Raw genomic sequence first — 23,185 nt, forward strand, 5'->3', positions numbered from 1 at the left:
TATATATATATATATATATATATATATATATATATATATATATATATATATATATATATATATATATATATATATATATATATATATATATATATATATATACATATATATATCATATTTTGATGTGATAACCATTGCAGACTGGCAGCTTATTGGTAGTTATCATCTCTGGAATGTACCCACCCTCCGCATAATGAAAGCGAAAAGGCAAACAAATCTGGATATCCTGAGCTGTTATTGAATGATATAACCTTCATGGGATGTGTCAATAGTCCATTGTGTGATTTTCCCCCAAAACGTCAATATCTCAGAATGGTAAAATGGTGAAAATGCAAAATACATACACTAAGCTGCTCTTCTGGAATGGTTATCACATATTGAAATAATCATATTGTCCCTACCAATAACTTAGTAGCCCTAAAGTTTGGTTTCCCAGATGGTACCGATATATGCCTGGGCCCATGGACTATATACTACTACGTTGCTTAATTGCTCTGCCGTTCCTGTTCTCTGTTATTCTATATGCACAACCACACATCATGGATTCACCTTTGCCTGCTGTTGAACTACATTTAGTGCATGTGCATCCGAATGTTATAATATCACATAATGGTTTAAGCATTCGGATAATCTATTACACTGGTGTGCGTCATTTCAGAGGTCTAGGTTTCCTCAACGGTTCTCATATGTTTTTTGCATGCTGAATTTAGAAATGTATCTAATTTCGCTCAACCAGGTCAAGTTTTTCTCAATGTTAAGGAAAAAAAAAAAGTCTTTTTGTTTTTTTAATTAACATTTTTAAAATTCAAAATCAGACTTACATTGACAGAAAATGTACAAACTATACATAAAATGACGCACAAGTACCGTTAATGTGAAATTCAACATTAAAAAGACGAAGGAAAACAGCGACTTATTGGAGCGACTGAAGTTGGGTGTTGCGAGAAACAACGATTTATCTATATTTTTCTGAAATTGAAATGAAAGTAATTGAGAAGGCACTTTCTTCCACATTAAGTGTGCTTGTGTGTCATTATATGTATAGTTTGTACATTTTCTGTCAATGTAAGTCTGATTTTGAATTTAAAAAATGCTAATTAAAAAAACAAAAATTTTGATTATTTTTTTTCCTTTAAATTGAGATAGCATAAAAACTTGACCTGATTGAGCGAAATTAGATGCATTTCTGAATTCAGCATTCAAAAAACATATAACAACCGTTGAGGAAACCTAGACCTCTGAAAAAAAATATTTCAAATGCAGCCCAGTGTTATAGTTTGTACCATAATTGGTGTTCGCATTTTAACAGTCCATTTAAAAAGCCGTTCAAATTTCAACCAATAAAGCATTAACAAATGAGGTCGTCACCCTCACTCACACACCTGTTCAACCAAACCCCAGGATTCAAATTTCCAAACATCAGCTCAATAAGCACTCTCGCTTATTTATTCATTCATTGTCTTATTAGCATTCTCTCTCTTATTTCTACTACTGCTACTTTAATGACCCCAATTATCCCCACCTTCTTTAAAGTATCAGCTGGAGAACGTTTCTGGCCCAAATCTTTCACGAACCAGCTGGCCAGGCTGAAGCTAACAGGAATTTTATAATTTGTTCAGGAGAGGACATCAGAGATCAGGACCATTCTCTGTGCAGAGCGTTTTTGCTGCCAAAGCAGTCTCCTTGGCTATTGGGCACAATCCTGGACAGGTCGCCACTCCGACACAGAATACCAGCAAGCTGGCACTCATTTTGCTGACTTCGGAAGGATGACAGGCACAGTTAACCCCACCTGGTATTAGTTCAACAGCTGAGCGGGATTTGAACTCAGGACGCGATGATCCAAAGCCCACCACCATAACCATTAAGCCAACACCAGGTATTAATCCTCGTGGGAGGACAAAAATAAATAAATAAATCAGTGGAAACTTAATGTATGCTTACACAATATGTGGTGGTGGTGGTTGTTGCTGTTTCTCTTATTCCCTATCTGACATCATTTGGGGTTCACACAACTGTGGTCGTGAATATTATTTTTCACTGAGCATTAACCACGGACGTGTCACTACTCCATCGTAGGGTGGTGCCAACGCAGCCTTCAACCAGGATAGAAACTTGAATTTGACCAGGGTACTTTAACATCAAGACCTAAGCTCTTCTTTTCTTTTCTTTTTTCCTTTCTTTTTGAGCACCATCGGGTCTTTAATATACAGAAGCAATTGCTTGCAGAGAGGACAACCAACTTCCCCATCTGTGAAGTACTGCACAGGACGACACTTTTATATCCAGTTCAGGAATCAAACCCAGAATAGCCAGCTCAAATATGTGTACGTGTTACTTCTGACCTTTCCTGTCAACCAACCGCAAGTATGATTCGAAAGTTTTTCATTGAAAACACACATTTGTTTGATTCACTTCACCACACTTCGGGAAGTGTCCTTCTCATTCCCAAGTCATGTGTTTTCACGAGATTTGCCGTTGAGATTATCCACTGTAATTGTTTTTTAATAACTTGCTATTCCCTAAATGTTTATGAAGAAAACTTTGAAGCTTACTGTAGATTTTATGCCTGGCAAAAGAAAGAGAATATCAATTAAAGGACTCCCATTATATGTTTTAGGGCTTGCAGGATTGTACTTACCTTTAAAGGGACACAATGAAATTTTTAGAAAATACATGTTTCACAGGATAATATCCCTGACCCATGAGCACAAAAAAAATTTCAGAGAATAATATGCCGGAGAATCGTTTTTAAAAATGGAGCTACTTTCAGTCCCATTATGCAAATGAGCTATCCCCATCCATTTGCGTGACGTCACGGGTGCACAACTCAAAAACAAATTGTCACTGCTGCCGCTAGTGTCAACTTGCAAGGCAAAATAGTACATACTCATTCCAAAATATTTTGTTTATAAAGATTTAATTTTAGAATCGATTTTAAAATAATTTGAGATAATATTTTTCTCTGAGGATATGCAAGGTTGTTTTTTAACGAGAAAATTGTACATCATAATATAATGGGCGTAAGCCTGGAACTTCTAACACACTTTTCTCCGAACATATTCTGTTCATACTTCCGAAATCTTCACATTATGTGTTCCATGTATTTACGCAGGTTATAGCGGATTCAAAAATTCGAATATAGAAAGAATTTTCAAAGAGGGAATCGATGACGTCACAATCAGCAGTGTTCGGCGGCAAACCAAGGGCCGGGTCCCAGATGACGTGCTTTACTTAACTAAGTCCATGAGTTCAGGACGTTTGTTCAACTCAACATTTACGACTTTTATCCTGCCATGTTGTTAATCTGTTGATGGAGGTAATATAGAAACGATGAATATGTCAAATCGTTCGTGTTACTCATCCGGCACTGTGTCAATGCCAACAATCTAAAGCGACTGGTCTCAAACACTACCATGGGTACCCACTACCCAGACACGCCACCAATATGAACTGAGCTGTTGAATGTGGCGCAAAACATCCAAAGAAACTACCGTAACCGAGTATTGTGATCTGTCCTGTCCCCCATACCCATCGTGGATGGGTATCTGCGAGAACCACAAAAGCAAATTGACAGCCCCGTCATACTGCAGCCGTACGTGTTACTCTTAGACCATGTCTTATAAATCCGACAAACCTCACAGATCACTTGATATCTTCAACTGAAGAAAATAATTAGTAAACTCATAAATCATGTGAAATAAAAAGAAAATGCTTAGCTTTGTCAAATGAATCGAAGCGCTGATCAGATTTCAAAGATGGTAAAAATAATAAGTACAATAAGTTGAGAAAAACTCAGGATGCACTTGAGGTAACGACAAGCAGAAAGTATATAGGGGCTTTGAAAGTTACGTGAATACATCACAGATGACTCACGAAACAGCGCTTCATATTACAAACCTTCACTCAAACTCATCACATATCAGTTGCGCACAGAACAATGCGAAATATAACACGGGTCCCGCGGACCCGGCACATGTTGGGTCGGGGTGATTTTAAAAAAAATTGATGAACGAGTTATTTCTTTTAAACCTGAACAAATATATATATATATATATATATATATATATATATATATATATATATATATATATATATATATATATATATATATATATATATATATATATATATATATATATATATATATATATATATATATATATATATATATATATATATATATATATATATATATATATATATATATATATATATATATATATATATATATATATGTATATATATATATATATATGTATATATATATGTATATATATATATATGTATATATGTATATATATATGTATATATGTATATATGTATATATATATATATATATGTATATATGTATATATGTGTATATATATATATATATATATATATATATATATATATATATATATATATATATATATATATATATATACATATGCCTTTTACAACCTTTTAGGACCCTACCTGGAAGTTTATGCAAATAAACGTTTCGATAACAAAGTTATAGCACAACAAAAAAAATCATGCCGAGTCTCCCAGACCCATGTTATGCATCCTTGGGTTTACTATGATGATGACGACTACCATGCGGTAAAGGTAAAAATCGCGAGCCGCTCCGATGATTGCATTGATGATCCAAGTTAAATCGCATAACATTTATAAGACAGTCTTTGAGTAACACGTACGGCGACCGTATGACGGGGCTGCCAATTCGCTTTTGTGGTATGTACAATTTTGTCATTAAAAAACACCTTGCATTTTCTAAGTGAAAAAATATAATCAAATTATTTCATTAACAATTCTAAAATTAAATCTTTACAAACAAAATATTTTGTAATTAGTATGTGCTATTTTGCCTTATAAGTTGACACTAGCTGCAGCAGTGCCAATTTTTAAAGTTGTGAACCCATAACGTCACTAAAATGGATGGGGGTAGCGCATTTGCGTAATGGCAGTGAAAGGTGTTTCATTTTTAAAAACGATTAAGGCTTATTATCTCCGAAATTATTTTTTTGTGCTAATGGGTCAGGGATATCATCCTCTTTAATTTATATTTTCTGAAAATTTCATGATTGTTTCCCTTTACATTTAAACAGTCTAACCCAAGTTATACAATCTTGATTCAGCTTAAGTTACTGTGGTTTTTCACAGACGGTGTTGCGCCGTTGTGTGTGCCGTCTATGAAAAGGACGTTAAACCCGAGGACCCGTCTGCCAGCATTGGGAATGTTGGTGGACGTTGAAGACATTAGTGTTCTGTTTAGTGTCACTCGACTTTTCCATCCTCTGAAAGTCCATGGTTTGAACTGCAGTGGAAAATGCGGAGCATTTTAAAGAGAAAGCACTACCAAAAATAGAAAACAAAATAAATATATTTCAAAGGAACCCAGTTTCTCCATCCATAATGCTTTATTCGAAAGAGTTTCTTCTGTTGTACAGTAATACAAATGTGAGTGTTGGAAAGGAAGAAAACAAAAAGTGCTGTTTCTAGTAATGGATGTCAAAGATCCCACCATGTCCTTCACAAAGAGTGGGCGAGTTATCACCGTTACCCTGAATGGCACAAATCGAGCTGTTTTGAAAGCCTGTGTTTCCGGGATTGAGGAAGAAGAAGCGGGACCTCGAGCCTTAATGTAGCGGTTCCAACGATAACATTTATTAACTCACCTGGAACGTAGTTCCCGGGAGTTTATGGGATGGCATGTCATCATTCCGTCAGTTTGCCCATCTGTCCATCCATCCACAAACATTTGCAACTTCTCTGAAACTACACATACGGTTTTGATGAAACTTGACCACAACCTTCATCACCCGTGATGTACCAAAGTTTGTTCAGTGCTTTAAAAAATAAATCCAGAGGTATTTACTTTCTTCTCCGTTAAATATTTTGTGAGTTATCTACGCGTACCAATGGTTCCCTGATTTTCTTATCCAGCCGCTACCAGGTGAGCGCCCAGGGGTATTGCACCTATTTTTATTCCATGACAGAAAGAACCCTACAAAAGGAAATATAGTATTACTTCTCAAAGCAATAGAAAAATATCTTAAAGTACGGGGAAGAAGCACATAAACAACAATTACATTTTAAAGATCCTTTTTTGTGTGTTTTACTTTATTTTACATGCACCATCAAAAATGCAAAAAAACAAACAAATGAACCAACTTGGTCCAGATAACCAGAGTAAAATAAAAATACTATCGCGTCAGAACCTCGCAAACACGATACGCTTCTGTACCGAGATATTTCCTCTCGCGAACAGCCGAAACGTTCCGAACTGAACTGCATTCAGTAATCGCAACTTACCGTTCCCCAAGGTCACCCAACCGAAAGCTGAACTTGGTGACGGCACTCACAGGAGGCAGATGGTGGGAAAATGTTCCCTGTAATTAAAATGGGCTTTATTGCCAAAAAGAACCCATTTTACTTGGAAGGCTTGGGCAAAACGGGGAAAGCCATGCAAGACAACAGATATGAATAATGAATGATAGGACATGCCAAACTTATGTAATAATAATAATAATAAAATTAATAAATATACCTAACCCCTCGAGGTTCTACAGAGAACAGAATCTTACTCGGTATGAAGAGAAAGCAGGTGAGGACTTAAATGGGCATGAAGCTGAGAATGTGCAGGGTGGTCTGGTGGTGTGGTCAAGAGCAGAGAACTGCACAGGCATGATGGTGCTGAGCATGATGAATGACACTCTGGTAGGACCGATTTGTCTCCACGTCCAGGGATGAGTCAAGTTCGCAGGGAAGAACAAGGGCATTGAGAGCACGATGTCGATCTCCTGAAGGTCATACTCTACTCCGCGCATATGTGCGGAGACGGCTGCCCTTATGGACTCTGGAACCGTCTTTGCCTGCGCGTGTCCTGTCAATGGTTGCCTGCTGCTTGTGGGTGGTGCCATATCCTCAGGTTGCCCTGCCTCCGTGGGGTGGCCCCTAATAAAAAGTATTTTTCCCCTCTTCTGGGTAATGCAGCACATCTCATCACCATGGCTTGCACACATGTGCTGACAGTTCATAATGGTCCTTTTAAAACGTGTAGTGCTTTCCAATGTGTTTTCATGCCCATTTCCTCACTAGGCATCACCTGTATAGAAGGTTTTGCACCATGTAATCTTTTCCCTAGCTGCACTGTCTATAAATGACATATGCTGCCTTCTCAGCATCACGTTTAACAACACAAATCGGCCTAACAGGTTCCTGGTACTTGGCAATCTAACCAACTCGGAACACATGGTCCATACTATCATGTTACCACAATCTAGCTAAGGACAATCTCGCTTACCCCCTTCTACATAGCAATACTAATAGAATTGAAGGAGGATGAAGAGGAACAGTGAATAGCAGAGGAACTCAGAGCAGTATAAAGCGCATGTAGTAGTAGTAGCAGCAGCAGCAGCAGCAGCAGCAATACTTTGTCACCTTTAGTAAAGAAAGCTGGTATTCTTTCAACCTTGCAAATAAACCCTCATTACATATTAATATCTTAAAAAAAAACAAAAAACTACAGACTCCTCTCCTTACTTATGTTTATCTCAAAAATCTTCAAAAAAAAAATTGCTGATCAACTTGGCATATCTTCAAACACAAACCTTTCTGTTCTTGCCAATCAGACTTCAATAAGACACCAGGAGAGAAAGAGAGAGAAAAAGAAAAACCTTTTTAAAACGACAAATGATGTTCAAATGAGAGCAAATCCAGTCCTGGGAACGATTGAGATTTTTTTTTCTGGATCTGTCGACTGCCTCGTATGTTAAACTAACTCCTCTTTTGTTTAAGCAGCATTTTTATTTGTCGGTCCTGTATTTAAAATTTATAAAAGTCTTGTTTTTCAAGTGCTACATGTATTTGATATAAATGTTACTCAATAATAGCTTCCATTGCATTTCAGACACAGCTACTCCTTGAAGTCGGCACAATGGGAGACAAGTCAGGAACAAGGTATGAGTGAATAAAGATGGTGTTTGTGGAAAGGAAAAAGTGTGGGGAACACGAAGGTAAATTACGAGATGTAACACTGCGTGTTAAATGGGGAGTTGAGTTGTTTGCGAGGACATGTTTCAACACTTAGGAATATCATGAGAAATATTTGCTGCAAGCCTCATCTTCAATCCTTCCTCATCATGGACAGAGGGAAAACCTACTTCAAAGAAACTATTTTTTCCATGTGTATATTAGAAGTATAGCAGATGTTTTATGTTTACACATGCATACAGGAAATCTCGGTAATTTTATCATTTGCATTGATGTAAAAGTTTTGTTGATTTTTTTTTTTTTTTGGCGTTGGCAAGTTAGTTTAGAAAGGTGTGCCTACTCACCTCTGAGCTGTCCAGCCTGGGTTGAAATCTCGGCCCAGCTATTAACGGTCACCCGGTGTTTCGCATGCCGGGCGATACATCAATGTGTGCACCGTCAGTCAGAAGAATGTTGAGCTGGAGGACACGTCTACCCTGCACTGATGGTTGGTGGATGTTAATGATCTCAGTGCCTTTCGTGAAGAGTAAATGAGTTATTGGTGGCACCCTGAATAAATTCAAGCTTTCCCCCCCCCCCCCGACTGTCTGCTGGGAAAGCACCGACGGCAGCATAACCATTGCCCAAGAACGGCTTCGACAGCGATGACATTCTCTCAAGACTACGGTACATTTGATTGATTGATTGACATATTTTTCCATTTAAAAAAAAAAAAGTACATTTGGAAAAGTAGATTAGTAAAAATATTAAACGTGTAATTCTTTTGCAAAGAAGTTTTGACATTAGTTTTGGTTTGTAAATTATTGTTTCTCTACAAGCGCATTAATTTATAAACATAACGTTTTTACATTTGGAGGTTACATTTAATTTACCATTTCACACAATTGTTTTGTTCTTATTTTGTAATGTATTGAAGTGGTGAAATAACGTGCAGTTGGTGAAGGCAGAACAGCACAATATTAATCTTTTCGTTGAATGCCAAAAAACTTTTCGTTCTTATTTGAATTACTACGTGGCAACTTAACTTTGTATTATAAGCCACAAGTCATGCGGAGTTGAATCAATAGTCTCTTCCTTTTACTATAATTCAAAACTTAGAAATACCAGGTTCTGTACAAGTTGGAAACTTGATCTCAAAAATGGACAAATACATTTTAAACTTTCCAAATGAGAGATATTACGAATGTATAATAAATAGACTCGTACTGCATTTATCCCACAAGCCTTTTTTAACTGGTTTAATTTAAGTTTGGCTACAAATGAAAAAGTGTTAGGGATAGTTATCCAGAAGAGAAGCTTGTTAGGTACCATAAAGAAACGTAACGTGGCTTATCTTGGTCATATCATTCATCACGACTGTTTACAGAAAGAACTGTTGGAAGGAAAGGTTGAAGACAAGAGAGGGAGAGATAGGTCATCAATGAATCACTTCGTAGGCCAATATATAACAGTGGACTGGACTGGGCTATGCGGAATGCTTAAGGCAAGTGGCCAGACAAGATCCATGGCAGCAAATCTCCTCGATGAAGATGACGCATAACATAATATGACGTGACCTGACAAATGGCTTAAACGAAGCATGTTCAACTTGCCTTCATTTTTAATAATTTTTTTAAGTATAGGTTTTTCCGTAATAGTTTTATGATTGTGGAAATTTAAGAGAAAGTAAATAGTAACGAGAGGTGTGTAAAGCATAGATATTGTACCTTGATTCTGTGTTAAAGTGTTTGTGAAAGGGGTAAAGAAACTCTTGCTCTTCTTATTGAGTGGGTCTTTTTTTATTTTTCTTTACAGGAGTGATGCTCATGGAAGAGCAATGTAGAGCTGACAGTGGGCCAACACGTCAAGTGAATGAACGGACAGGATAAGAGGAAAGGGAAGAGGGGAGGAAACATGGAAACAAGCAAGTAAGATGGTTGGGTTAGGAAAGGTTAATGGTGCTTACGGTAATATTGGGTCAGAATTGGGGAGACAAGAGGTGGTGGTGCACTGCTTGCTTGAAGTCCTGTTCGGGAAGAATGAGACGGAACAGACTCTGGAAGGCAGTTCCTTAAGCCGCTGTCACACCTTGACGATATAGCCAGCATATGCCGATTTATGAAAAATTTGTCTAAAACGCTGGCACACGTCGAATACGTTATGGGTATGTTTGTATACATTAAGAGCACGCTGAAAAACACTGCCATACGTCGTAGTACGCTGGCTTTAAACGTTGTACTTTTGGCTTGTCCTCAAATTTTCCATGCTTGAAATTTTATGACGTATGCCGGCATATGACTCACACGTTGGCCATAAGTTGTAGGCACGTTATGCGATCGTTGACACACGTTGATACACGTTACTTGTAAGTTACTCATAAGTCGAAACACGTTGAGGTAATGTTTAGTGTACCTGAAACTTATTTCTAACCTATGAGTAACGTTTCATAAGCACGCTACACGAACGTTGTTCACACTTCGCAACACGTTACTTGAAAGTTCCTCATACGTCGAAACACGTCAAAGTAATGTTTAGGGTACCCGTGACTTTTTTATAACCTATGAGTAACGTGCTTGGGAATTATTTGTAAAGCATGTCCTACGCACAAATACGTATGTAGACGTATTTGACGTCTTCAGGGCAACCACAGAACTTAATGAACGCGTTTTTAACTTGCAGGTACCGTATAATGGCGTATTGGCAGTGATTAGGGGAATTGGTATATCAAACGGGGCTTTGCAGGAGGGACCCGTCGTTTTTTTAGACTTCGTGGTGAGTACATGTCCATGTCATTCCGAGAGATGGAGGATATGGCAAGGCTGAGACGACAATACCTACCTGTCCTCGAACATCAACATGACCTCATCGAGTTGACACTGCACCAGTTGCGTGCCAATAGAGCCGGGAGAAGAAGACGTGAACGGAGGAGAAGGAACTGGGTCAGACCATGGATCGGGAGGCGACGCCATTACGGCATATATGACCAGCTCATGGTGGAACTCCGGAACGAAGACCATGGATCCTTCATCAACTTTCTGCGAATGCTCCCAGCGATGTTCGACGAGCTGCTAGCCAGAGTGGGTCCAAGGATAACCAAGCATTATTATTAAATCATTTCAATAGTCGAGTGGAAGCGACTTACCTCGTTCAATGGAAACTATTTCAATTGCCGATCACCAGCGTCCAAAAACAATAGGCAAGTGACAGCCATTTATTAAAAGTGAAGTTGCAGCCTAGGAATAGCAAACCTCACGTAATCGTCGATGATACGCTGCCACGCTATGCATACGTTAGACTATCGTTGGGCATAGGTTGTGGACGCCTAAAACACGCTAATCAATCGTTAGTATAACTTATCTATAAGTTATCGAAGCGTTCTGTGTTCATTACTAGTACATTATGCATTTGTCCAAGTCGTTTTGAATACTTTTAAAACTGAAACAAAAAAATAGTTCATCGTGGGAATGAGAAAAAAAAAATTAGCCGAAAAGAACATTGAACAATGGTGCAAAGTAGTCTCCTATTCGTGGACGCAACGAGGATCCATCATCACCCACACCCTCCCCATCACGCTCACCTCCTACTACTGACATGGAACTACTACTACTACTACTACGAATACTACTACTACTACTATTGACACGCTCAACTAAAACTACTACTACAACTACTACTACTACTACTAATAATAATAATACTGACATTGACATCTACTCAATATGGAGTCTGGAACACTGACGGGTTCCTCTTGTGAATCCCATTTGTATATACCAATTCCCCTAAGCGCTGCCAATACGCCATTATACGGTAGCTGTAAGTTAGAAAGACGTTCAGTTAGTTCTGTGGTCATCTGGAAGACGTCAATCAAATTCGTCTACATACGCCAATGTGCGTTTGAGATACGTTACACATAGGTTCAAAGCACGCTACACATAGGTTCAAAGCACGTTACTCATAGGTTCAAAGCACACTACTAATACGTTCAAAGCACGTTACTCGTAGGTTAAAAATTAAGTTTGGGGTATGCTGAACATTACCTCGACGTGTTTAGACTTATGAGTAACTTACAAGTTACGTGTGTCAACGATCGCGGAGCGTGCAGAGAACTTATGCCAGCGTATGCGGAACTTGTGAGCCATATGTCGAGTACGTCGTAAAATTTTCAGCATGCTTGAAATTTCACGACGTACTAGACGTACCACGGAATATGACAGCGTAGGCCTCGTTTTTCAGCGTGCTCTTAACGTCTACACAACTTACCCATACCGTATTCGACGTGTGCCAGCGTTTTAGACACATTTTTCATAGGTCGGCATACACTGGCTAAATCGTCAAGGTGTGACTGCGATGTTGACACTTCCAATTTTCAGGTGGTTATGATTTAAATCGGCGTGCGGCAGGTTTTTAACAGGCTATGCCATGAGTTCGTCGGCGATACGTGCAGCGCTATGCCTAAGTTAAACTATCGTTGGGGATAGGTTGTGAACGCCGACAACAGGCTAAGCATTCGTTGGTATAAGTTATCTATAACACAACGAAACGTTCTGTGCCCGTTCCTAAGATGTTATGCATACGACCAACACATTATGAATACGAGCAAAACTTAAAAAAAAAAAACTCTAAATTTCAGCGTACACCAACGTTTTACGTACATTTTTATACGTTGCCATTGCTGTCTAAAACGTCAAGGTGTGACAGTGCCTTGAGATTGGAGAAGCGAGGAATAAAAGAATTGAGGTGTGTAGTCAGCCTGGATTTTGGAAGTTTAACCAGAAGGGGACTACTATAAAATGCATACAATGTGGATGAGATAGGGTCCGAGACCTGAAAGAGAGGAGGGAATAATATTGGAGAATAGACGGTAGAAATAGACCACCTTCCTGCCTGCAATATGAGAGCAGCAGATCTGTGCTTTGGGTCTTTGGTCAATCCTGATCTGATTTATCAAGCTTTATGGTTAAGTCTGATTTATCAACTCCATCACAAAAAATAAAGAATCATATTTCCTCCCATCAAAGGTGGGACCTTAAATTTTAGGAGATAGAAGTTTGCAGGTTAATGGATTGTTTACTGTAAACTCTTCTGTCAATCATTGAATTTTTAGTGACACATTTGGGTCAAGGATGGAGATAAAAGTACAGAACTGTATTATCACTTCTTCAAGAAGAAATTATTATATCCTTGTATTACAAACATTTTTCTTGGGGATTTTCATCAAGGTTACAATGACAAAATCGTTTTGTAGAAGTTTACATACATGTGTGTTGAAGGAACTCAAGTCTTAGACGCATTTGGCAACTACACCAGATGTTTGATCGGTCTTTTCAAAGATCTTTGATCACATTGCAGCAAGATGGACTGTTGAGCTCCAAGATTGCTTAATTGAACTTTTATTATCATCAATAAGGATGTCTGGTCAGTTGTTAAGATTTTAGTTTCTGTAAGGTGCACATTTTGTCTGGTATTTTAAAATGTGATGCAGTTTGAACTATAATGACACTCGGTAGAGCGTATACCTCCACCAGGCTAAACAGTTTACGTTTTGTATCCCACTGATAGGCTGGATCTCAGAATCCGGACAGAAACCAAAATCGAATCGCCTTGTTCTTGTCATCTACCCAACTCATCGACCAAGTTTTTGTCATAACCCCTCTTCATCTTTTTAAAATATCATGCTACATATTGTTTTTGGTCCAATCACTCAATTGTGAAGAATCGATTAAAAATTCAAGTATCTGGATCCGGATCCGGATCTTCACCAAAATGTAATCAATCTGTTATTGTCACACACTGAACCTGTCTGCCAAGTTTTGTCCATTTCAATCAATAACTTTTGGAGATATCCTGCTCACAGACAGACGAATAGGGGTGAAAACATATCCTCCGTCGACCTTCGGTGGCTGGGCTAATAAAGATAATATTAATTTTGTGTAATCAGTGTGACGAAAGGAAGAAAATTTGGTTAGTGGTATGAGGATATTTGGAGGAACATTAAGTAGCTTAAGATTAATCAGGTGTGATTGAGTTGTGATGTCTGTCAGTTGGAGATGTTGGATTGTTTTGTGTGTGTATCCTGTCGAGTGGGAATTTTAACTGATGAAAAATTATGCAATGGAACCAAGGTGATGCTCACTGCATTTGTCTTGAAGTTTGGAGTTTGATTTCAATGTACTAAGGATTCTGTGTGTGTGTGGATGTATATGCACGACGACTACTACTACTATGACAACTACTACTTCGACTACTACTACTACTACTACTACTACTACTACTACTACTACTACTACTACGACTACTACCTTAACACCACCAATATTTCGCACCTTTTGGGGTTGGCTAAGGAAAGTTTTTGGTTAAAGTCTTTCACAAAATGGCTGGCCAGTCCTGACATTCAGAAGGTGACAGGAATAAGTGTCAGCGATAAGTTGCCCTCTCTTTGCAACGGATGTTTTATGTCCACCAGTGTGGTGGACACATGCACTCATTTGTGTATGCAGTAATATATATATATATATATATATATATATATATAGTTATATATATATATATAGTTATATATATATATATAGTTATATATATATATATATAGTTATATATATATATATATATATAGTTATATATATATATATATATATATATATATAGTTAAATTTATATATATATATATATAGTTATATATATATATATATATATATATATATATATATATATATATATATATATATATATATATATATATATATATATAGTTATATAAATATAGTTATATAAATATAGTTATATTTATATATATATATATATATATATATATATATATATATATATATATATATATTTATATATATATATATATATATATATATATATATATATATATATTTATATGTTGTTGTGGTTGACGAAATTCACAAACCACCATTCAGGTCCCTAAGGTGAGATATCTCGGTAAGTATATGTGTAGTTAGGCCCAAACCCGTTGTCTAGAGGGAATAAATGTCATTCATGCGGGCTGCGACTCTTCAGGATAGCCGTTTTTCTTTTACTATCTTTATTTTGGACCAGCCGCCATTATTACCACCACCAACCACGTCTCAACAGCCATCACAACAACAACCACCAACCACAACGCCGCTTCACAACAACAACAACCACCAACCACAACGCCGCTTCACCACAACCGCCACGACCTTTACCGTCACAACTCGCCACCATCGCATCACCGTCATCTCGCGCCACTCGTGGGCACCGATGCTGGACTCGTGTAGGGCGCGCACCGAGCAGCGTGTTCAAAAACATCACGGACTTTCCGCAGAAAAACGGATCAAAAACGACTCGCGCCCACTTTTGTTCCGTCCAATCGGTGAGCGAGGGGCGATTTGGCCCCGCCTCCAGGGCGTTGGAGGGCGGTCGCTATATGCAAATTCATGGATCAAAAAGCATTCACGCCCACTTTTCCTCGGCCAATGGGGAGCCAGCAAGAGAGGTGAAGGGTCGGAGGCAGAGGGTCAAGGGTAAAAGAGCGAAGCCACGGGGCTTATAAAAACGACTGCGTTCGTCAGAAGAGGGGAGTTCGCGGTTGGGAGTTCGCGGAGCCAGTGAAGAGTTGGGACGAGTCAAGAGAGGAGACGGAGAGGGCGATCGGACGAAGCTGTGGAGAGGCGGCGGCGGCGAAGGCGGTTGAGGGGGTGCTCGCGTCGGATTCGGGGAACTGCGGAGGGAGAGGCCGGCGGCGCGACCGAGGTCGTGGTGGAGACGCTCGGCGCGGGACCCGAGATTTTGTGAAATCCTCCTTTCCCAGAGCATCAGCAACCCCCTCCTGTTTCCCCCCGCGCTGAGATAGTGCGACAAAGGGGGCCCCCTTCCCACCCCCAACCAGACACTGTCCGCGAGGCCCGCGGAGTTGAGGCACCACCGCCGCTCCGCGTCTCATCATCAGACGGGTAGGCCCGACACGATCTCGGCCCCAGGCCCGCCTACCCCCCTCATCCTGGAGGGTGGTTCTCTTTTCTTTTGCTTTGGGAATATGTGTTGTCGGCGCCGTCTGTGAAGTAAAATTGTATAAGTGTTGCCGTGTGCCCGGTAGTCGGTTAGATCTGCATTGTTGCATTTGCTTTTTGTGTACTATTGTATTGTCTTCTTCTTTTACATGTGCTTTTGGTGGAATTGTATATGTGTGCTCTCCGTTCATCGCGAAATAAATGTGCTTATTGTTGAACTGTTTTCCCGCTTCGCTTCGTCTTTTCCTCTATTGAATCTCCATCTTTCTTCACGTAAAGGGTTGGTCGTGGGCTAAAACGCCCGATAATTAATCGAACCGTCGAGGCTGACGAATAACACCGCTCGGTTATCCCGATAGTACGGAACGGGTCGCTTAAAGTGGCCCGTGTCCGAAGTCGACCTGTGGCGAGGTGCGATCGCCCGGTCTACCCTCCGTGTGGGTACTTGGGTAGGTCGAATTTGGCGAGCAACCCTATCCCACGCGGGGGCCGATTGGCACGATCGCGGTGAGACCGAAAGGTCCACCCGTGACTAGTTCTCGGCGTTAGTCCGAGAGGGTCACGACTGGATTGTCCGTCCGGTGGGCGACGTGCCGCGATTCGAGTTACGTGGCCGTCCGCACGCCGGCGGGCGCGAATCCGCAACACTGGTGTCAGGTCGTGCGATATAAACTCATCGCCCTCCTCGCGGCACTGGTATTGGAGAACGGGAAAACGGGCTCTCCTGTCTCCAATTAAATTCACGGGAATCGGTCCAGGGGTGAGAGGAGCGACCCCCGATTCCCTCCAAATTACGAGCGAGTTAAATTAACCCTTTAAGAGAAGCAAGATGGCGTCTCAAGGCGAGCGGGAGCCGGGGGTATGAGAAATGGATGTAGAATGTGTGGAATCCATGGCTCAGGATGAAATCCCCGTGCAGGAAATGTTGGTTGTACAGGAAAACGAACTCGCCCAACTGAACCCAGAGCCCGAAATGGGTGCGGCAGCGGCCGCGGTGTATGACACCTCCCCTCCCCCTCTCCACCAAAACCCTTCCCCAACCCCTGCCGAAACGGCTCACTCAAGCGCACCCGACATGGCCCAGCTATGCGCCATGCTAGCGGAAATGACAGCAAGGATGGATGCGAATACACGGAAGATAAATGCGAACATGAACGAAAAGATGGATACAAATACAAATGAAATGAAAAACGAAATGAACAAGCAAATAAACGGAATGGAAGCAAACATGAAGGAGGAAATGAAAGAGCTACGGGGTGAGACGCAGAACATGGGCCGATGCCTGCAGGCGGGCATGAAGGCCGTTAGCAGGGAGCTTAAAATGGCGACTCCACGTGTAGGAACGAACGAGCTGGAAGGGGGTGCAACGGCTGTCGGGCCCGCGGTGGAGGCGGGTAAGGAAAAAGTAATTCGGGAGACAAGAGACGAGGTGAAAGTAATTGCGAGGGAGAGAAAAGAACAATTAATACGGAAAGCAAGGATGAGGTACGCGGAGATCGTGAAAGAGCAAGGAGTGAAAAACAGGGAAGGACGGGAGCGACTTAAAGAGAAAGCAAGGTTGACCTACATAAAGATAAGGGAAAGACGCCAGAAAGAAGCGGAGACTAATAGACAGGAGGGGACAACAGAAACTTATAAATGTATAGAGACACGGGAGACAGAAAAAATAGAGGAGAGACTGCATGAATTGGACAAGGTCAGAGACGAACACACACACACAGAGGTAGTGGAGGACGATGAGGTTGAGCTGGCGGACCGTGCAGGGACCCGGTGCGAGCAGCGGGATAGCCTCCTCCAGGAACGAGGGGAGGGAGTATGCCCCCTTGAGGCGAGTCACGACCAGGTGAGTTCGGTCGTGCTTTGCGAGGTTGAGGGGACGGGTGCTGTGGACAGGTGCACGGAGAGCTTGGGGGGTATGGAGGCCCCGGAGACCCTTGTGGGGACTCGAATCCCCAGTGTAGTTGTCCCTGTGTGTGTGGTGCAAGGCGTGAGTGCGTCCCCGTATGTGGAAGTGACCCCGTGTGTGAGTGGTGTGGTGGCGATGGTGCCAGAGTACGTGCTTCCCAGCACGCCCAGTGTGGATGAGGCACCGTGTGTGGAAGAGGCCGTGTGTGTGGATGAAACGGCCAGTGTGGATGAGGCACCGCGGGTGAGTGCCCCCGCGTGTGTGAGTGAGGCACGGTGTGTGGATGAGGCACCGCGGTTGAGTGCCCCCGCATGCGTGAGTGAACGGCCGAGTGCAAGGGAGACCGTGTGTGTGAGAGAGCGCTATGTGAGGGAGATGTCGGTTGGCATGCGGGAGCACGCAGCCGCGTCTCCCGGTGTGAATGTAATGGAATGGAGTGTGAGCGTCGTAACACGCAGGTGTGCGTGTGTTGAATGGCGACGACGGCGACATTAGAGGAAAGGAAGCCGAGTAGCGGCTGTAGTTGTTTCGGGGACCGTGCCGGGTTCACCCAGCAGTGAGCACGAGGTCCGTGCTGTGCAACGCACGAGGCCCCCACGTGCTCGCTTGCGAGAGTGAAGTCCCGGTCCGGAAACGCACGCGGTGGATTTGCCGATCCCGCGGACGGACAAAGTTGAGGCAGGATTACGGATTTGGACCGGACGGGTTCTCCACGCGATCGTGTGTGTTAAGCTCCAACTGGCAAAGCACATGTGTTCGCGTGGGGAACCCCTCGAGACGTGGGGCTTGTGTTTTTTTATGCGCACGGTGACGTCATGGCTGCACGTGGGGTTGGAATCCGGCAGGAGGGGTATCCCTGCCGGATGGTACCGTCCAAGGAGGGACGAGGTGCACGTGCAACTGCATGACGTCACGGGCAGGTGCAAAGTGCGCGAGTTGCCGCGCTGGTGCTGCGCATGAAAAAAAAAAAAAAACAAGCCTCACTTTCGGGTGCACAGGATTCCTGGGCAAGGGGTGGAAGACCCCCTTGCCAGGGCACAGGATGGAAACTAGTTAGGGGGAAGGGTTAGCTTAGTTAGACCGACTTCATGGGGCAGGGGTAAGTCCTCATGGAGTCCGTGGAATGGAATAGGTAGAGGGATTTAGATGAGAATTAGGTTGGGAAATGGATTTATTGGATTATTTTGGAGACAGAGACAGACTTTGGATGTGTAGTGGGGACGTAGTTTAGCTACGTAGTGTTAAAAGGAACGTGCTGTAGTTTAAGGGACGACGTGGGAGCACGAGTTAGTTAGGGGATGTAGTTCGAAGGATGGCAGAGTTCAGCGGTGAGTGTGTTGAAGAGTTGGTGAGTGAAGTGGAAGCATGTGCTTGGTAAGTGAGTGAGGCCAGCGGGTCTGTGTGTGTGGAGCGAATGGGGAATGCATGGTGCGATGAGTGATTGGGGGGAGGAGTGACTCCCGCCCAAGGGACCCCGGGGTCAGTGTAGAGTGAGTTAGGGGGTTAGTTAAATTGAAAAATGGAGGTCGTTTTGTTGTTGGTGTGAATGTAGTCTCGAAACCCGTTTGGAGGGGTGCAGGAGCCCTGTTGACGGGCTTGGGAGCGTGGCTGCGAAAAGTGAGTATCGCTGAGTGGGTACCCCGGGCACCAGGCTAGTCGGCCGTGGTAGGCCAAGGGCCCATGGGGGCCGGGATAGCGTAGTGGGCACGGGTGCGCCTGCTTGGTGCGGGGGCCCGGGGCGCCATTAGCCGCGTGGGCAGTGTTGTGGGCACGGGTGACCCTCGGAAAGGGGCCTGGGAAGCCAGCCTGCCACGTGTGCGTTTCAGGGGAGGTGCCATGGGGGGCACTCCCCGGTGTTTGGGAGCTGGTAGGCTCGGAGGCAGTGTAGTGCCCGGGGGTGCCATAGCTGGAGATTCGGCAGAGGGTCGTGCCTGCCAAAGGGAGCCACGTGTCCCAGCGATGAGACCGTGTGAGGGCACGGAGAGAAAATTGGGGGGGGGGGGGCGAGGCCCGAAATTGTGAGGACACCAACACAGGCGACGGGAATCTGGGTTGTTAGAACCAATAGTTTAAGCGAGAGGCGCTTGTTGAAAGCCCCGGGGTAGTTTAACAGTTAAATGGTTAGGGTAGATTAGGAGATGTACCCCTCCGCACCATCCATCCCCTCGCTGTCGTTGTGGGCCGCTGGACCCACTTTGGTTATAGATCGCCGAACTCTGGGGAGGCCATTCTGAGGCTTGAGTTGGGCCTCGACACAGGACGCTAGCTCTCCCTTGTTCCCCTCTGGCTAGGTGACAGGATAGGTTAGCCGAACAAGGACAGTACAGGGGGTTAGGGGACTATTTATAGTGGGGAAGTAAAAAAAAAAAAAAAAAAGTTGGGGCTAATTTGGGTTTTACAAATTAAGGGAGTGGGTATGTACAGTGACAGGCAAAGGCGATGGGTTGGGAGGGAGACCGTAGGGTAGGTCCGAGCTCGCCTTCCAAGTGGCCAGCACCACCGCACTCCCTCCACCAACCTCCACGGAACGGCAAAGGCTGGCCAACTTCATCGGCAGCTGTTGTTTTGCTGCGAGGCCTCTGCCGGCTGGATCGTCTGCAGCTGCTGTGCTGCAAGGCCTGTGCCGGCCCACTTCATCTGCCGGCTGGCTGTTTTTCTTCAAGGCCTGTGCCGGCCAGTTCATCTGCCGGCTGTGTTTGCCTGCAGCGGCCTTATTCTGCAGGCTGTGTTTGCCTGCTGCCTTTGCCATGCCATGCCCACTGCCCCTGTTCACCAGCCCCATTCAATTTTTGCTTTGCCCCCCCCCCCCCTGTTCATTGCCATGTGCGCCAGGATCAAGGCAACAGTTTGCAAGCTGCAAGAACTGCCCTGTTGGCAGCTTCAACACGGGCCTGCAGTGGCGGCCCGTGCACCATGTTGGTGTTCATTGCGTGTGCCACTTGAGCTGGCACGGAGACTGCGTTGTGCAGCCCATGCACCATTGTGGTTCACTGCGTTCAGTTCAAACCATTCATCCATCCATTCGTGTGTTCATTGCGTGTGCCACTTGAGCTGGCACGGAGACTACGTTTGTGCAGCCCATGCACCGTTGTGGTTCACTGCGTTCAGTTCAAAAGGGAAGGCCTTGGACTGCGTGTGAGCAGCCGGCCACGTTCCCTGTCACCTGCATTATTTGAGCCAGAGACTGCATGTGAGCAGCCTGGCTCCCTGCTCACTGCTTTCTTTTTGCAGAGTTCATTGATCCTGGGCCATGGTTTAGTGTAAAATTTGTAAGTTAAGGTTAAGATGTACTGTACATATGAGTGCGCCCCCGGCATGTCTGTCCTAGCGCCGGCAATTTTATTTAAGTCGTCCGTGTGAGTGAGTTTGTTTAGTTAGTTACTCAGCCCTTAGGTTATTTATTTTGGGGACACGAATATCATGAATGTCGCACTCAGGGATCCGTAGGTAAAATGTACTAGGGGAAAACTACACATGATGGCACACGAAAATTTGACGACTCGGGACGAGTCTGTAAAAAGGGGAGGGGGTAGTGTTGTGGTTGACGAAATTCACAAACCACCATTCAGGTCCCTCAGGTGAGATATCTCGGTAAGTATATGTGTAGTTAGGCCCAAACCCGTTGTCTAGAGGGAATAAATGTCATTCATGCGGGCTGCGACTCTTCAGGATAGCCGTTTTTCTTTTACTATCTTTATTTTGGACCAGCCGCCATTATTACCACCACCAACCACGTCTCAACAGCCATCACAACAACAACCACCAACCACAACGCCGCTTCACAACAACAACCACCAACCACAACGCCGCTTCACAACAACAACCACCAACCACAACGCCGCTTCACCACAACCGCCACGACCTTTACCATCACAACTCGCCACCATCGCATCACCGTCATCTCGCGCCACTCGTGGGCACCGATGCTGGACTCGTGTAGGGCGCGCACCGAGCAGCGTGTTCAAAAACATCACGGACTTACCGCAGAAAAACGGATCAAAAACGACTCGCGCCCACTTTTGTTCCGTCCAATCGGTGAGCGAGGGGCGATTTGGCCCCGCCTCCAGGGCGTTGGAGGGCGGTCGCTATATGCAAATTCATGGATCAAAAAGCATTCACGCCCACTTTTCCTCGGGCCAATGGGGAGCCAGCAAGAGAGGTGAAGGGTCGGAGGCAGAGGGTCAAGGGTAAAAGAGCGAAGCCACGGGGCTTATAAAAACGACTGCGTTCGTCAGAAGAGGGGAGTTCGCCGTTGGGAGTTCGCGGAGCCAGTGAAGAGTTGGGACGAGTCAAGAGAGGAGACGGAGAGGGCGATCAGACGAAGCTGTGGAGAGGCGGCGGCGGCGAAGGCGGTTGAGGGGGTGCTCGCGTCGGATTCGGGGAACTGCGGAGGGAGAGGCCGGCGGCGCGACCGAGGTCGTGGTGGAGACGCTCGTCACGGGACCCGAGATTTTGTGAAATCCTCCTTTCCCCGAGCATCAGCAACCCCCTCCTGTTTCCCCCCGCGCTGAGATAGTGCGACAAAGGGGGCCCCCTTCCCACCCCCTACCAGACACTGTCCGCGAGGCCCGCGGAGTTGAGGAACCACCGCCGCTCCGCGTCTCATCATCAGACGGGTAGGCCCGACACGATCTCGGCCCCAGGCCCGCCTACCCCCCTCATCCTGGAGGGTGGTTCTCTTTTCTTTTGCTTTGGGAATATGTGTTGTCGGCGCCGTCTGTGAAGTAAAATTGTATAAGTGTTGCCGTGTGCCCGGTAGTCGGTTAGATCTGCATTGTTGCATTTGCTTTTTGTGTACTATTGCATTGTCTTCTTCTTTTACATGTGCTTTTGGTGGAATTGTATATGTGTGCTTTCCGTTCATCGCGAAATAAATGTGCTTATTGTTGAACTGTTTTCCCACTTCGCTTCGTCTTTTCCTCTATTGAATCTCCATCTTGCTTCACGTAAAGGGTTGGTCATGGGTTAAACGCCCGATAATTAATCGAACCGTCGAGGCTGACGAATAACACCGCTCGGTTATCCCGATAGTACGGAACGGGTCGCTTAAAGTGGCCCGTGTCCGAAGTCGACCTGCGGCGAGGTGCGATCGCCCGGTCTACCCTTCGTGTGGGTACTTAGGTAGGTCGAATTTGGCGAGTAACCCTATCCCACGCGGGGGCCGATTGGCACGATCGCGGTGAGACCGAAAGGTCCACCCGTGACTAGTTCCCGGCGTTAGTCCGAGAGGGTCACAACTGGATTGTCCGTCCGGTGGGCGACGTGCCGCGATTCGAATTACGTGGCTGTCCGCACGCCGGCAGGCGCGAATCCGCAACAATGT

At 44.0% G+C, this 23,185-nt stretch overlaps 1 protein-coding gene across 8 annotated transcripts in view; it reads left to right on the forward strand.

Annotated features, from left to right (window-relative positions):
* LOC147023412 (beta-arrestin-1-like) overlaps positions 1 to 23,185 on the forward strand; it is a 214,246-nt gene that overhangs the window by 50,935 nt on the left and 140,126 nt on the right. For 4 of the 8 annotated variants that reach the window (XM_085888800.1, XM_085888802.1, XM_085888799.1 and 1 more), the window contains exon 2: positions 7,898 to 7,947. In XM_085888800.1, the coding sequence (XP_085744926.1) occupies positions 7,925 to 7,947 (23 nt within the window). In that variant the 5' untranslated portion in view covers positions 7,898 to 7,924. Of the gene's footprint in view, positions 1 to 7,897; positions 7,948 to 8,297; positions 8,468 to 8,579; positions 8,647 to 9,774; positions 9,888 to 23,185 lie in introns of all 8 variants that reach the window. The other 4 variants (XM_085888801.1, XM_085888796.1, XM_085888797.1 and 1 more) reach the window with 3 other exon arrangements.

This window comes from Eptatretus burgeri, chromosome 7 (assembly GCF_056783735.1).
Source record: "Eptatretus burgeri isolate ZD-2024b chromosome 7, Ebu_testis_v1, whole genome shotgun sequence".
Classification (NCBI taxonomy): Eukaryota; Metazoa; Chordata; class Myxini; order Myxiniformes; family Myxinidae; genus Eptatretus; species Eptatretus burgeri.